Source organism: Mastigoproctus giganteus, chromosome 5 (genome assembly GCF_048544385.1).
Source record: "Mastigoproctus giganteus isolate SK-2022 chromosome 5, ASM4854438v1, whole genome shotgun sequence".
Classification (NCBI taxonomy): domain Eukaryota; kingdom Metazoa; phylum Arthropoda; class Arachnida; order Uropygi; family Thelyphonidae; genus Mastigoproctus; species Mastigoproctus giganteus.
Window position 1 is genome coordinate 164,641,231 of NC_143579.1, and position 15,513 is coordinate 164,656,743.

Genomic DNA, 15,513 nt, shown 5'->3' on the forward strand with positions numbered 1-15,513 from the left:
AATTGAGGAAAGACAGATGTAGGATAGACGTGCGGAAATTTGCCTTTAGCCAGCAGGTCGTTGGTTGGTGGAACAGACTTCCATCCCTTGCCGTGGAAGTTGATAGCCTAAATAAGTTTAAGGTTCAGGTGGACAGGTATTTTGAACGAACAGAGGGGTGAAGTGGAAGTGTTTTTTTTTTTTTTTTTTTTGGCTGATGCTGCATAAGCTTGCTTTCTTGCATAAAATGCCTCTACTAATGCTAATGGTAATATACAGAAATTTTTCTAGCAGGGATAAGGAGGTGATTATCACCTTATATAAGGCAATGATCAGGCCACACCTTGAATACTGTATACAGGTCTGGAGGCCTCATTTTAAGAAGGATATAGAGCTGTTGGAACAAGTACAGAGAAGGGCAACAAGATTAGTAAATGGAACAAAGGGTTTCTCTTACGAAGAAAGACTTAAGTTTTGCAAATTACAGTGTCTGGAGACTGGGCACCTGCGAGGTGATCTAATTGAGGTGCATAAAGCCTTGAATGGTTTGAGCATGCTGAATGTTGATGGAATTCTTCCTCTTGCTCAGAATAATCATTTGAGAGGGCATAAATTCAAATTGAGGAAAGACAGATGTAGGATAGATGTGTGGAAGTTTGCCTTTAGCTAGCGGGTGGTTGGTTGGTGAAGCAGACTTCCATCCTTTGTTGTGGAAGTTGATAGCCTAAATAAATTTAAGGCTGAGCTGGAGTGTTTTTTTTTTGTTTGTTTTTTTTTTATTGGCTAATGCTGCATAAGCTTGCTTTCTTGCATCATATGCCTCTACTAATGCTAATAGTTCTTTCTACTACCAGTCAAAACATACCTACCTCATTCATTTTAATGATTCCCTTCAGGGTCCTTATAAAACTCAATCAGGTCCCCCATATCTAGAGGGCAAGTTTTGTAGTTCACACATACCTTCTAATTTGCTCTCCATATGAACATTGATTATCACACCTTACAAATCTAGCTGTGCTTCTTTGAACACTTTCTAGAGGCTCTTGGGGTCTTTCTTAAAGTGTGATCTCATCATCATTTCCTCTAAAGAACAATGACATCGTTTTTCCTACTTGCAAAGCTCACACATTACAGACAGGACACCTTTTGCCTTCCAAGCCACTGCATAAAAAATTTCATTTGACCGAATTGTAATCCCCTATGTCATCTATATAACAAACTACTTTTAACTCCTCTTCCCCTAGTTTATAAGTAAAAAAAAAATATTTCTGTTCCCCAGGGGTGCAAAATCTTATATTTAGAAGTGTTAAGCTTCAGGTCCTATTTTTCATTTGTGCAACTGATCTATGCCTTTCAACTGATCAACAAACTTTGACAACTTTTCCTGCTTAATTCATTTCTTTTTCAAACAGCAAATCAGACAACAAATTGTCACCACTGAACTGAGCTCTACTGTGATAAAATAGTGTCATCTACCAACATCTGACAGTGCCATTTTCTCTTATCTCCATTTTTAGGCGCCTCCATAGCCAGGTGGGCAGGAGCAGCAGTGCGTGGCATATGCTTCTTGATTAGACCGGGGTTCGAGCCCGTCACCACCAAATACGGAGGATGTGGAAAGGTCAGGGAATGACCACCGCATATCCCCGGAGCAATATGGCTTTAGTTGCTAATGCTCCTAAAAACCAAATAACAGTCTCCATTTTTAATTAATTATTAACTATGTGATGTACTATGCATATGCATCATTGTAAAAAATTCTGAATTTAAAACATACTGAAGTTTGTGAATAACGCATCATTATACATCTCATATTGCAAAATCATTAGCAACAAGTTCCTTGGCTCATAAACTTTGAATAAGTAACGCTCTCCCATTAGAGAAGTTTGCTGTTATTTATTCTCCATGGAGTACTACCACCCAGATGGCACCCATTTCAAGAGTACTTGGCCTCTCCTTGGTGGGTGCATGGTAGGTATGTACGCAAGGTATAACAGCTGACAACCCAGTTGTGATTTATTTACACAATATGAGAATTGCCAAAAGGTATAGTAGACTAATAAAGATTAAGGGTTTTAAAAAAACCTCCAAGTATAAAAAAATAATATTTAAATATGCCATAACTGTCAACGAAAAAATCCACTTCAGACAAAAACCACTATTAAAAGAATTAAACAACAGCCATATAAATAGTTGCATGAAATGTCCAGAAACCACACTCAATTTAATAATATTAATAATAATATAGCTGATATTAATAACATCAGAGCAAATATTAATAATATATAACCATCCAATTCATCCTTTATCTTAGTCAACTTCAAGCAGACTCTTTTGCTGTCCGACTTTTAAATAATCAACTAATTCCAAGGTCACAGCATACATAGGACAAGATTTATTTTTAACAGAATGGGTCCAAACTTCATTCATTATTCTTACAGTTTAGGTAAATAGGCTGCTCATTTGTCTTCTCAGAGTTCTTAAAAGTATTTCCAAGGTTCTATACATGAAAGTGTGAAAAGTCCAGGTTTTATTGATGTATTGTACCAATAAATATTGTTGCATTTGCATTTCGATTATTAATGTGAAAAGCCATAAATATAGTTTGCAAAACACTTTTTAGCATTCTAAAAGCGTACAAGCAAATGTGACCTTTGTTCAAAAGTGATCTTTTTTGAGTGTATTGTATGTTATAAAAATAAAGTAAGGTTTTGCAAAAGTATACAGCTTCTCAATATTAGAGTTTATATCTATAAGCAAAAGGCACAGAAATAATCTTTGGAATTACTGTCAAGAAAAAAAAAATAATAAAAAATAAAAAGTAGCTGCTTGTTGGAACAAACTACCATTTGATGTTGCAAAATTGGGTAGTGCGAATCAATTTAAGAAAGAATTAGACATATTACTTATTAGAGGGGATGGACTTCTTTGTATCATTGCCAGCACCAATAATAATAAAACAATATCACTAAAAAGTGATCATACTTTACACATTACGGTGTATATCATTCTGCCCCTGTGTTTTGTGTCATCAAAATTAGTATACTGGGTTACATGCACACATGCAATAAACGAAGTGGTAAGACAGCAGCCATCTCTGCACACCAACATATCAAGTAAAGGGAGGGCCTAGTATTGTTTCATTTCTATAGCAAACATTAACAACATGGAGAGAAGACTTTCAAATGCATCAAAACTTTCTCACTTCCCTGAAGAATGATGGTGAATGTGTGAATGATATAACATTTCCACAAACATACAAATTAAAGGATCCTCAAGGAATCACATTCATGAATACTTCTACAAGCAAAGGAAGAGTTGATGGCATATACCCTGTAGTTTTGAGGGAGAGCACAAGGAAGGATAATTATGCAAACATCTTTGGACTCAGGGGAGATTCTTTTGGATTTGAGAAGTGCCAATGTGTTGCCAATACATAAAGTGGTTCTAAGAGTGAAGTTGGTAACTACAGACCAGCTGGTCTGACTTCAGAGATAGGAAAACTCTTTCAGGCAGTGATTGGGTGCAATTCAGGCACATTTAGAGAGATATGGCATTCTGAAGAATACACAACATGACTTTGTTAAGGGTAAAGCATGTTTAACTAACTTAGTATGCTATTTTGACACAGTTACTCATGAGCTGGATTTAGGGAATAATTTTGACATAGTTTATTTGGATTTTAGCAAAGCATTTGACTCGGTCCCTCATGAGTGGATACTGTATAAGCCTGAACAGGTTGGAATTACTGGTAAGATTCTAAGATGGACTCCTGGGTGGCTGCAGGGCAAAAGGCAGAGGGTTGTGATTAATGGATGTCCTTCAGATGGGTGTAACATCAGGAGTGGGGTCCCTCAAGGATCAGTTCTGGGACCACTGTTATTTCTCATTTTTATAAATGACATCCATGAAGGGATAGAAGGCGTGATGTCAAAATTTTCAGATGACGTAAATATTGGCAGAATCATTAATAATCAATGCCACACAACACTCCTTCAGGATGACTTGAACAGACTTCAAAGATGGGGAAAAGTGGCAGGAATATTTTAATGCTGCTAAATGCAAGGTCTTACACTTAAGGAATAGCAATCCACAAATAAATTATACACTAGTGAGGTTGAATTAAAAACAGTGGAGGAGGAAAGGAATCTGGGTATAACAATACAGGCAGATATGAAGTTTTCTAAACAGTGTAAACAGGCAGCCAGAAAAGCCCATAATGTCCTATCAATGATTTACTGAATGTTATCCTGTAGCGATAGGAAGGTCATAATCCCACTGCATAAGGCAACTGCAAGACATTTGGAATACTGTGTTCAAATATGGAGACCTCATCTGAAAAAAGACTGAGCTTCTTGAATGGGTCCAAAGATAGGCAACTCGATGGGCAATATGTCCAAATTACAGGGGAAGAGGCTTTTAGATGAGATTGTTGGAAATTTTCTTTTAGCTAGAAAGTCGTTGATGGCTGGAACAAGTTGCCCTTGCAGATAGTTGAGGCTGACAGTTTGAATAAATTCAAAGGTCAACTGGATATTTACCTGTTTGAGCACAGAAGCATATAATTTTGTTTTCTTATCTACTTGGTGTTTTTTATTTTGCCAGTGGAACAAAAGCCTATAGCTTCCTTGCACTATATGGCAAATACCATTACTATACTTGTAAAGAGTGAAAAAAGGAAGTCCATAGACAATACAAAAATTTGCTTAAATGTACTAACATTAAAAATGAAGTTTACTGTTGTCAAAGAAAATTCCAAGACTGTCAATTCCAAGTTGTAGTAGTGAAGGTATTATCTTTTTTTTTTTTTTTTTAAAGAATGTGTAATAGAGTGCAATGCAAGTGGTGTGGATTACAAGTCATCACAAAAAACACCATAATGCAGCATTTCTTAATATTTAATTCCTGAATTTGCTCTGCAATACTCAGACAACTCATCAAAATGGCAGAATTCACTTTACTGTGAGACAATGACCATAATAATTTGGTATGCAGTTTAAACTCTGTGGGTATGGAAAAAACAAACAAAAAAAAAAAAATGTGAAAGGTTGATTTCATAACTATCTAGGTTAACTATCTCTGGCTATATTATAATTTTTTGAGGTGTTTAACTTTCTTTTGAGAATATCTTTATTTCTTTTTTTGTACATTTTTATGTGTTAGTAACAAGTTCCACATTCATTCCATGCAGCAACAATAAAATTTACTACTGCTTGAAGAATTAATCAACAGCATTGTCTCATCAGCATCACATTGAAACACATAATAAACAAGTTATTAAAAACACCAGTAAACTTAATAATACATTAATACCATACTAAAGAAAAAGATTACACATGCAATGAAATAAAAAACTTACAGTATCTGGTCTTTTCTTGCTGTTTAACTCTTGCACAGGAAATGTTGCTTTTATGATAACATTAGAAGAAACTGTCATTGCCTGAAACAAAACATGTTGTGAAATGAAACTATATGGAGTTAGTGGTCCTTCAGTAAATTTGATTACAAGGCACTGTCTGTCTATCTCATTTATATATAGATTTAAGCTATTTGTCATCTAACCTTTTTTTTTTTTTTTTTGCTATATTTGGGATGAAATTTTTGAACTTTATATTAAAGCTGGACTAAATATTGGAATTTAGATTTCATTATTTCTAAATTAAATTTTGTTTAACCAACAGTTACATCTAGAAACATTATTGGTATACTTCTGAAATGAACTAAAAACCAATTTATTTGAAAAAAAAAAACATAAGAAACAACAGCTGTATGTGATAGTCACTCTTCAATAAATATGCATTTGGCAGTTTGTGCTGCATCTCCACAGGCTGTGACAGTTGTGTTATTGTTGTGACTTATTTATTTTTTGATTCTTCATATAAAATTGTTTACACTCTTTTCAGAATATACCAATGATGATGAATAAACCAAGGAGAGGAAACAACTTTCCCTTTGACAAAAAAGCATCTGATTTGGCAAAATTTTAATTTAGAAATCATAAAATCTAAACAGTAATACTTATTTTCATTTAACATCAAAGCTAAAAATTTCAGCACAAATATCATAAAAGAGGTCCAGACAATAATGAGAACACACCTAAAAATAAGAAAGAGACAGACGCCCAGTAACTTTTAATTAAAACATCATATACACATATATAATAAATCAAAAATCAAACCAAACTAGTCCAAGATATGAAGTGAAGGTAAGTAAAGTTATATAAAGTAGATTTAACAGGACTAATTAATGCCATTAACCAACAATTAAACATTACAAAAGGCTGTAATATAGGAATAGATGGAGAATTAAATAATAAAGGTGTGTAAAAGGATGTGTGTGTTGTAGAGAGAATACACTGTAAACCAAGCATGCCAACAGAAGTGTTGCAACTCCAGAAAATTTCAAAGCTCTTGAAGGAGCAAAAGAAGTAGTCTGATTAAATAAATAATGAGAAAATAGTTATTGTATTTGGAGTTTTTTTGCACAAGAGCCTCTTGGGCCATATTGTGCCTGTTCATGATTTGCTTATCACTAATTTCAGATGTTATTATGATCAAAGAGTATTATACAGATTTATGTGTTTCGAATAATTAAATAGTTTCTTGAAATTTGCTTCATTGTCAAGAATATGTAATAAGGTTATGGGTTCCTGTAAGTTGGATAGGGAGCTAAAGCTTGATTTTCTAATAGATGAATGTTAGGGACATTCAATGAGAATATGCTTTATTGTTAGCTGCAACTGGCAAAAAAAAAAACACTGAGAAGGGTTCTCTCCCATAAGCAAATACAGATGAGTTGGATGCGAATGACCAATGCAGAACCTTGCCAGAATCACTTCTTGCCACCTGCTTCTCCTGAAACTAGATGCCCACAGTTTTGGCTCTTTTTTTTATCTGCAGCAGTTTATTATCGATTGAGTTTTCACATTTTCAGTTGACTGGAAGATCCTGAGTTGGGATATTTAGCAGCATCATCCCCACGTTTATTAACTGCGATGCCAACATGATCCAGAAGGTAACCTTCTTTGGCTGTTTGATAGTAAAATAATTTATATCAGATCTCTTTAAGAATGGGATGAGAGGGAGAAAGGATAGATTGAATGGCAGTGATTGCACTTAAGGAGTCTATATATATCAGAGATTGCTCGATATGGTGGTCGTTTATGTTATCTAGAGCTAGTTTAATGGCAAATAATTCTGCATATAGATACTGCATTCAGTAGGAAGAGACTACAGATACTAAGAAGGTGGAAGAAACTGCTGCAGCACCTATGGCTGCATCTGTTTTGGTATGTACTTTATCTGAGTTTTCTAAGGAATGTGTTCTATGTAGCTGTTAAAAGTTAGTGTGCACCAGGGAGGATTTTTCCCATCTTAAAAAGAAATTGTTGCCGAGAGGTGAGAACTCGGTCCATGGAAGTTCAGGAGCAGCAAAGCCTTGGAATATATTCTGAAAGTTGATGTCCCAACTATGCATGAGCTCTTGCAGTGGAAACCCTGCGGGGTGGTTTTCATTAGGTTTGTTGTTGTTGTTGTTGTTGTATGGTTTTTAGGAGCATTAGCAACTAAGGCTATATTGCTCCAGGAATATGCGGTGGTCATTCCCTGACCTTTCTGCATCCTCCGTATTTGGTGGTGACGGGCTCGAACCCTGGTCTAATCAAGAAGCGTGTACTACGCACTGCTGCTCCTTCCCACCTGGCTACAGAGGCGCCAGGTTTGTTGTGATATAGCATGGCATACTGATCAAACAGGTATTGCCAGCTGGGATAGGATGGAATACTTTTAATCTTTGCTGTATAATCACACAATAAAGTTTTTCTCCTGAGATTCAGTGGAGTTTCATTTGCCTCAATATACAGGCTGTGGACCGGAGATGTTCTGAAGGCTCCCACAGCTATCTTAAGGGCAGTATGCTGGATGATGTTCTGATGTAATAGGGAACTTTTCCTGGTGGAGTTGTAGATAGGTGATCCATAATCCAAGCGTGACCGAATTAAAGTTCTGTAGAGATGCAAGAGGAAGCCTCTATAGGCACTCCAGGACATAGCAGAGATGGCTTGTTGGATGACCAGTTTTTTAAGACAAGTAGTCTAAAGGTAAGCTATATGGGAGATGAAATTAAGTTTATTATCTAAATATAACTCCAACAGGCCAAAATTGTTAGTGACATGAATTAGGCTGTTTTTTAAAAATATATCTGGATCTGGATGTAGTTTGTGTTTTTCACAAAAAGAAATTGCAGGGGATTTCTTTTCTGCTAGGGAATAACCATTTCATAATGTTCATGATTCTATTTTAGCTATGGAAATTTGAAGTTGCTTTTCAGTGGTATTCATAGTTTGAGAGTGACAAGAGATAATGTCATCAGCAAACATGTATGATTCTACAGTATTTGGTACTTCCCATGTCATGTTTGTAATTCCCATTGCAAATAATGTTCGACTCAGAATGGAACTCTGCAGTACATCCTCATCTTGTTCAAATGATTTGGGTTAACTGTTCATGTATCTAACTTGAAACATTCTATGGCATAGGAAGTTTTGTATAAATTGGGGTAACTGACATCTCAAGCCAAAAGAATGAAGATCTTGAAGTACACCATATCGCCAGGTAGTATCAAAGGCTTTCTCAATACTGAGATTAATCATGACCAGATGTTGTCCTCTTATGAAGGCATTACAGATGTTTGCTTCTGCTTTTATCATTACATCAAATGTGGAAAATTTCTTTCGAAAGCAGTACTGATTACTATTTAGCAAGTTGTTAGTTTCCAGGAATCATGTTAACCACCTGTGAACCATTTTTTCCAGTACTTTGCCTAAACAACTGGTCAGTGAAATCCGCCTGTAGTTATGCAGAAAGGTGCAATCCTTTCCTGGCTTTGGGAAGGCTAGTACAATTGAGTGATGCCAGGAGTTTGGATAAGTATTTTCTAAATATATTCAATTGTAATATTTTAACAATTGTTCTTTTTGCTCTGTTGTTTAGTTGCCTTATCATTACATAGTAGATCCCATCTGGACCAGCAACACTACTGGATGTTTTATTGAGTGCCCCTCAAAGTTCTGTTAATGTGAATGGCAGGTTGTATAAGTGTAAAACTATTATAAAACGAAAAGTGTAAAACGAAATTGATCTTATGCTGCTCTGAAGATTCTTTAATTTGCTGAAAGATTGGGTTGTAGGTGGATACACCCGATGTACTGGCAAATGATTCGGCTAAGGCATTTGCAATTTCTCTCAGAGAGAACAACTCCTTCCCTTCCCAGTTTAATACTGAAACCCAGGAGTACACATATTTGCCGTTAAGTGTTTGTATTTTCTTCCATGTGAGTCTGTTATCATCTGTGTCCTTGTTTATACTAGAGAAAAAGCTAATCCATGCATCTTTTTTTGCTTTCCTTCTTATTTAGCAGTGCTTCGCTTTCATTCTTTTAAAACTAATTAGGTTACTGGTTGTATGGAATTTGCAAAACAAATTCCAAGCCCCCTTTTTTTAACTGTTTACTTATGTACAATCTGCATTCCACCAGTAATTACTGTCTTTGTGTTTCCCAGGCAAAGATTTTGGTATTCTAGAGTTGGCAGTTTGTAATATTTGATTAATTATATGTTGTGTGATATAATCTATGGACTGGAATTTGATTATTTCATCATCTAACTGAACATTTGAATGTATTCATCCCAGTGTGCCCTACGAAATTTTCAAGTGAAGCGATGCAGCGAAGGGGAATATACCAGTGTTTGCAGTGTGCAGAGAATCGGTAGATGATCACTATTTAGTGGATTTTCAAGGACACTCTGTATTGATATACATGGAGGGAGAGAAGATTGAAAGGTCTGTTGCACTTGTATATTCCGTAAAAAAATATAGGTACGCTCAACACTGTTCAAAAAGACAAGTTGACAAACATCAAGAAGAGATTCTATTAGTTTACCTCTTTCATCGATTGTTGGAAATCTGCTGAACAGCAAACAATGAGCATTGAAGTCTCCAAGCAAGTAGAAAGGACACAGTAGCTGGTCTATTGATTTTCCAGATCATCTGAAGAGAACGAGAAATGTAAGAGTGATGCCAATTACTGTGCACATTGCCATCACTTCAAAAGGAGTCTGAAGAGCAACATGTTTAGATGGAATGTTATTTCTAACAAGAACTACTACCCCTCCATGGGCCAGTGAGTCAATACTCCTATCGCTTCTGAAGATGGTATAATTTTTAATGACAAGCCACACTTATGAATTTAAATAGTTTCTTGTAGGGATATATCTAGTGGCTGATGAGATCATGCAAATCGTCTATTGCATCACAAAAGCCTCTACAATTCCACCGAAGGATAGTTTCCATTATATGTTCTTGTTAGTTGTTTCTTTCTGACTGCTTTTTGGTCGTAGCTTGTTTATACCTCTTTATTTTTTTCTTTGTCTGGATATGTCTGGATGATATTACGTGTCATACCCATCTCATCAGTTGCATGCAGTTCTAAAATTCTGTCATCTGAATCACTCTGTTGATCAATATCCATTATAGATGAAATCCATGGTTGCACCATTGGTGTTTCTGTCACTTTTAGCTTTGCTGTTGAAGGTACATCAGCTGGAATGGTAATTGGAGTATTACTGGCTTGTTCAGTTTTTTTAAGCAAAGAACACTGTTTGGAAGTAGTGAGCACGAAATGTACCCAATTGGCGATGGATATATTTGGACAAACTGTAACATCTCTCTTTGAATACTTACAGACTGGACATGTTTAGTAGCTGTGGCATATGCAGACTCTGGCTCCATTTTGATTATTTCTCTTCTCGCCTCTGAATAAGTGACTTTGTTCACCACTTTATGTATCTGTATTTTTGTTCCTTGCTTCTACAGTTCACATATTTTGGAGAAAGCTGGGTGATTACTTTTACAATTTGGACAATGAGGAATGGTAGCATTGCAATCAGATTGGTTGTGCTCTTTTGTTCCACAATTGGGACATATTGCCTCAACTCTACATGCAGTCGGAGTGTCCATATTTTTGGCACTTGTAGCACTTGATTGGGTTTGGGATGTAAGAATGGGATGGGAGATCTAAAAGTGAGAATTATGCTCCTTGTTGGAACAAGAATACCGTCATTACGACTCATAATTCTCCTGGCTTGGATGACTCTGTTCACGTAGCTCTTTGACTATTTCCTCCTCTGATACAGTTAATAAGTCTCATTCTGCATTTTATATTCATTTACTTTCTCCATTAGCTGTGATAATACATGAACGTGATCCATAGTTGAGAATCCTGTCCTAAAGCCAGCTTGCTCTTTAGGTTGATTCTCAAGCAAGTATTCTTTCTAATCTGTCAGTAATGACCCTTGTAGATGTTAGATAACAAGCTAATTGGTCTATAATTTCCAATTTCTGATTTATCTCCTTTCCTATGCAACAAAACTATAATTGCATTATTCCACTCCTTAGGCATCACACATTTTTTAATGCATTTTGTGAAGAGTATTGCCAGTTTTTGTACCATCTCTTCCTCCCAATTTTAACAACTCTACAGTAACTTCATCTTCCCCCAGGAGCTTTCTGATTCTTCATTTTCTTCAACGCATGTTCTACCTCATTAGGAAGGATGTCGGGTATAGAAAATGTGAATTGGAATATCATCAGTTTGGCTGAAACAAGAAGAAGAAATGAATCACTTATAAGCTTATCAAGTGGAAATCTGCTGTACACCAATGGAAACAGTGAAAGCAGTGAAGGTGGAGTTGGTTTTCTGGTCCATAAATATATAAAAAACAAAATTTTGGATTTCAAAAGTATATCACTAAGGGTGTCAAGACTACTACTCAGGATTTCTAAGAGGTACAAGCTAAAGATTATAATGATTTATGCACCAACATCGAGCCGTGATGATGAAGAGGTTGAAGAAATGTACACTGAAATTGAGAGTCTTCTAGATGAGCAGAAAAATCACTACACTATTATTATGGGAGACTTCAATGCTAAAGTTAGAAAGAGACAAAACAGCACAGAAAGGGGAACTATAGGAAATTTTGGAATTGGTGAAAGAAATGAAAGAGGTGAAAGACTTGTGAAATTTACAGAATCTCGAGGATTGTCAGTAATGAACACTTTTTTCAAGAAAAGGACAAACAGAAAGTGGACATGGAAGAGCCCAAATGGATTAACAACTAATGAAATTAACTTCATCCTCACTAACAGAAGATATATTGTGAATGATGCAACCATCCTAAACAAGGTTAATGTTGGGAGTGATCACAGAATGGTAAGATGCAAACTTGACATATATGTAAGAAAAGAAAGGAAAAAACTGACTCAAGTAAATAATACGAAGGTCTTTGAGATAACAGAAGAGGAGAAAAAGCAGTATATACGGAGAACTTAAGAATAAGTTTGAGCTTCTGCAGACGACTCAGGACCAAGATATCAATGAGGAATATTACAACTTTTTGAAAGTGATAAAGCCCAAGAAACCTATAGGTAAAAAGAAATCCAAAGAAGAAAAAATTAGTCAAGGAACACTTGTCATGATGAACCAAAGACGACAAATGAAGAGCAAGATAAACACTGACAAGGAGGAAATTTGAGTATACTGAGTTACACAAAGCCATTAGAAAGAGACAGAGAGGATATAAGAAGATTTAACACAAGAAAAGTAGAACAAGCATTAAGGGAAAACAAAGGACTTAAATCAGTAGCCATGAGCATTAATACAGATAGACAAATGATACTGAAACTGAAGAACAGCGATGGTGTACTTAGAAATAGCAGAGAAGGCATAATTCAAATAGCAGAAGACTACTACAGAGAATTATACAAGGTGCAAGCAAATGATTGTGCCTGAGCTTGCAAAGGAAGGCAGAAAGGGAGAAAAAAAAAAAAAAAAAAAAAAAAAACCCCACCTGCTAGAAGAGGAAAGCGTGACAGTGAAGATGGAGGGAACAAATGAAAAAGATTAAGGTGGGCAATAGGAAGGCTATCTATCTGGATATAGGAAGTTAAGAATACAGAAAGGTTATGTTCTTAGTTAAGAAGAACATAATATCTAAGGCAGTGAATCTAGTTGGTATAGGTGACCAGTACAATTTTAAGTCAGTTTGGCGTGACATAAGCATTGGGAAAGCAAAAATGAGAATAGGAATGTGTTAGCATTAGCATTAGTAGAGGCATTTGATGCAAGAAAGCAAGCTTATGCAGCATCAGCCAAAAAAAAAAAAAAAAAACCCACTTCACCCCTCTGTTCGTTCAAAATACCTGTCCAGCTGAGCCTTAAACTTATTTAGGCTATCAACCTCCACTACAAGGGATGGAAGTCTGTTCCACCAACCAACCACCCGCTGGCTAAAGGCAAATTTCCGCACGTCTATCCTACATCTGTCTTTCCTCAATTTGAATTTATGCCCTCTCAGGTGATTATTCTGAGCTAGAGGAAGAATCCCATCAGCATTGAGCATGCTCAAACCATTCAAGGCTTTATACACCTCTATCAGATCACCTCGCTGGTGCCTAGTCTCCAGACACTGTAATTTGTGTTATAGGCCTAATGGCTCTGATGGGAACAATAAACAGCTCTAGAGAGAAATAGAGTAGGCAAGTAAATCAGAATGAATTATAATTGGGGATTTTACTTTCCAAATGTTGACTGCAACTTGAACATTAGTCACTCGCACACTAGCAAGATTTGTGGATTTATTGAATGACTGTTTTCTACAGCACCATGTTTGAGAGGCAACCAGAGGGAGTAAAAGTCTTGATCTGATTATCAGCAGTGATTATTCATGCATTAAGAATCTACAGATAAAGGAACCACTAGGTGGCAGTGATCACAATGTATTGACGTGGGATTTACTTAAAGGGGGTTTTTGCTTTCATATAGGCAACTACAGTGGTCTCAGACAGTTTTAAATTCTATAGGGTGAAACCAAATAATGATGTTAAGATCGGAAAATTTTAAATGGGAAGCATTCAAGGAATTAATCATAGAAGGAACTCTTCTACTAGGCTATCCATACCAACTAAGAAATACTCTTCAAAGTATAGGCCCAAATCAATGTGAGATGAACTGATGAAACTCATTGGGAGAGAAGAAAAGAGTATGGGATGCATATAAATTATCAGGTGACACAGAAGCCTATGGTAGATATAAACTAGTTTGTAATCAGATCACAAAGGAGGTTAGGCAAGCAAAGATAGATTACAAGAAATCTTTGGCAAAGGATGCAAAGATCTTTAATTATGTAAAACCACTAGAAGGAAGGGGAGGAATCAAATTGGTCCAGGCCATGCAAATAGGGATGCACTGGATGCACCACACCAGGGCTCCCTATCTATGGGACCCCATTTGAGGAAGCATTTTTTGACTCAGCATAAATAAATGAGGCCCCTTAATCCATTTTGCATCCGGGCCCCCAAGTACCTTTGCATGACCCTGAATTAAGTCTGCTCAATATCAGTGATTTGACTATTGATGATCCTGTTCTGGTTGTTGACAAACTGAATGAGTATGTTGTATCTACATTTACACATGAGGAATTCTCTAGGGAAGGAGTTGCCAGAAGTTTATCAAACTCTAACAGAGAGTAAATGATTTTGTAATATCTGAGAGGAAAGTGGAAGAGAAATTTTTGAAGTTAAACATAAGAAGGCACTTGGGGCAGATGGGATTAATCCAGTAGTATTAAGGGAGACAGCAAAGGAAGTAAGCAAACCCTCAGACATAATTATGTAGTCTTGGATTCAGGGGAGGCCCTGTGGATGGGAGATACGCGAATGTATCCTCAATTCACAAAGGGGTAATCAAAGGGTGAATATGACTAACTACAGACCTGTTGGTTTAAATTCTGTTCCAGGGAAAATAATGGAGTCACTGATAAAAGAAGTAATGCATTATCCTCTACACAAGGCCGCAATTCTATTTAAAATAGAGCATGGCTTGGTTAAGAGCAAATCTTGTTCAACCAATTTAATCGGTTACTGTGATATGGTCACAAAGGAACTGGATTGAAAAATTAATTTTGATATCATATACTTGGATTTCAGGAAAGCTTCTAATATTGCTGCACATAAAAGACGCTGTACAAATTGGAGCAGTATGGCATTAAGGGTAAGTTGGGTTAGGATTGATAAAGGGATGGTTTAGGGGCACAAGACAGAGAGTGGTAATCAATGGACATTGCTCTTCGTGGAGTAATATTGTTAGTGGAGTCTGCCAGGGTTCAGTTTTGAGCCCATTGCTGTTGTTGTTGTGTTCTATATTTATCAATAATATTGATGAAGGCATAACAGGCTTAATGTCTAAGTTTGCAGATGAAACAAAGGTTGGCAGGGTTGTTAACGAGAGTCATTAGCATTAGTAGAGACATTTGATGCAAGAAAGCAAGCTTATGCAGCATCAGCCAAAAAATAAAAATAAAATAAAATAAATAAACAACCACTTCCACTTCACCCCTCTGTTCGTTCAAAATACCTGTCCAGCTGAGCCTTAAACGTATTTAGGCTATCAACTTCCACAAGGGATGGAAGTCTGTTCCA

At 36.3% G+C, this 15,513-nt stretch overlaps 1 protein-coding gene across 4 annotated transcripts in view; it reads right to left on the bottom strand.

The window, feature by feature from the left end:
- Myo61F (unconventional myosin 61F) overlaps positions 1-15,513 on the bottom strand; it is a 748,935-nt gene that overhangs the window by 217,454 nt on the left and 515,968 nt on the right. For all 4 annotated transcript variants that reach the window (XR_016546978.1, XM_090374260.1, XM_090374259.1 and 1 more), the window contains exon 17: positions 5,339-5,419. Coding sequence is in view for 3 of the 4 variants with exons in the window: in XM_090374260.1 (XP_090230386.1) it covers positions 5,339-5,419 (81 nt within the window). In the remaining variant the exon portion in view is untranslated. The remainder of the gene's footprint in view (positions 1-5,338; positions 5,420-15,513) is intronic.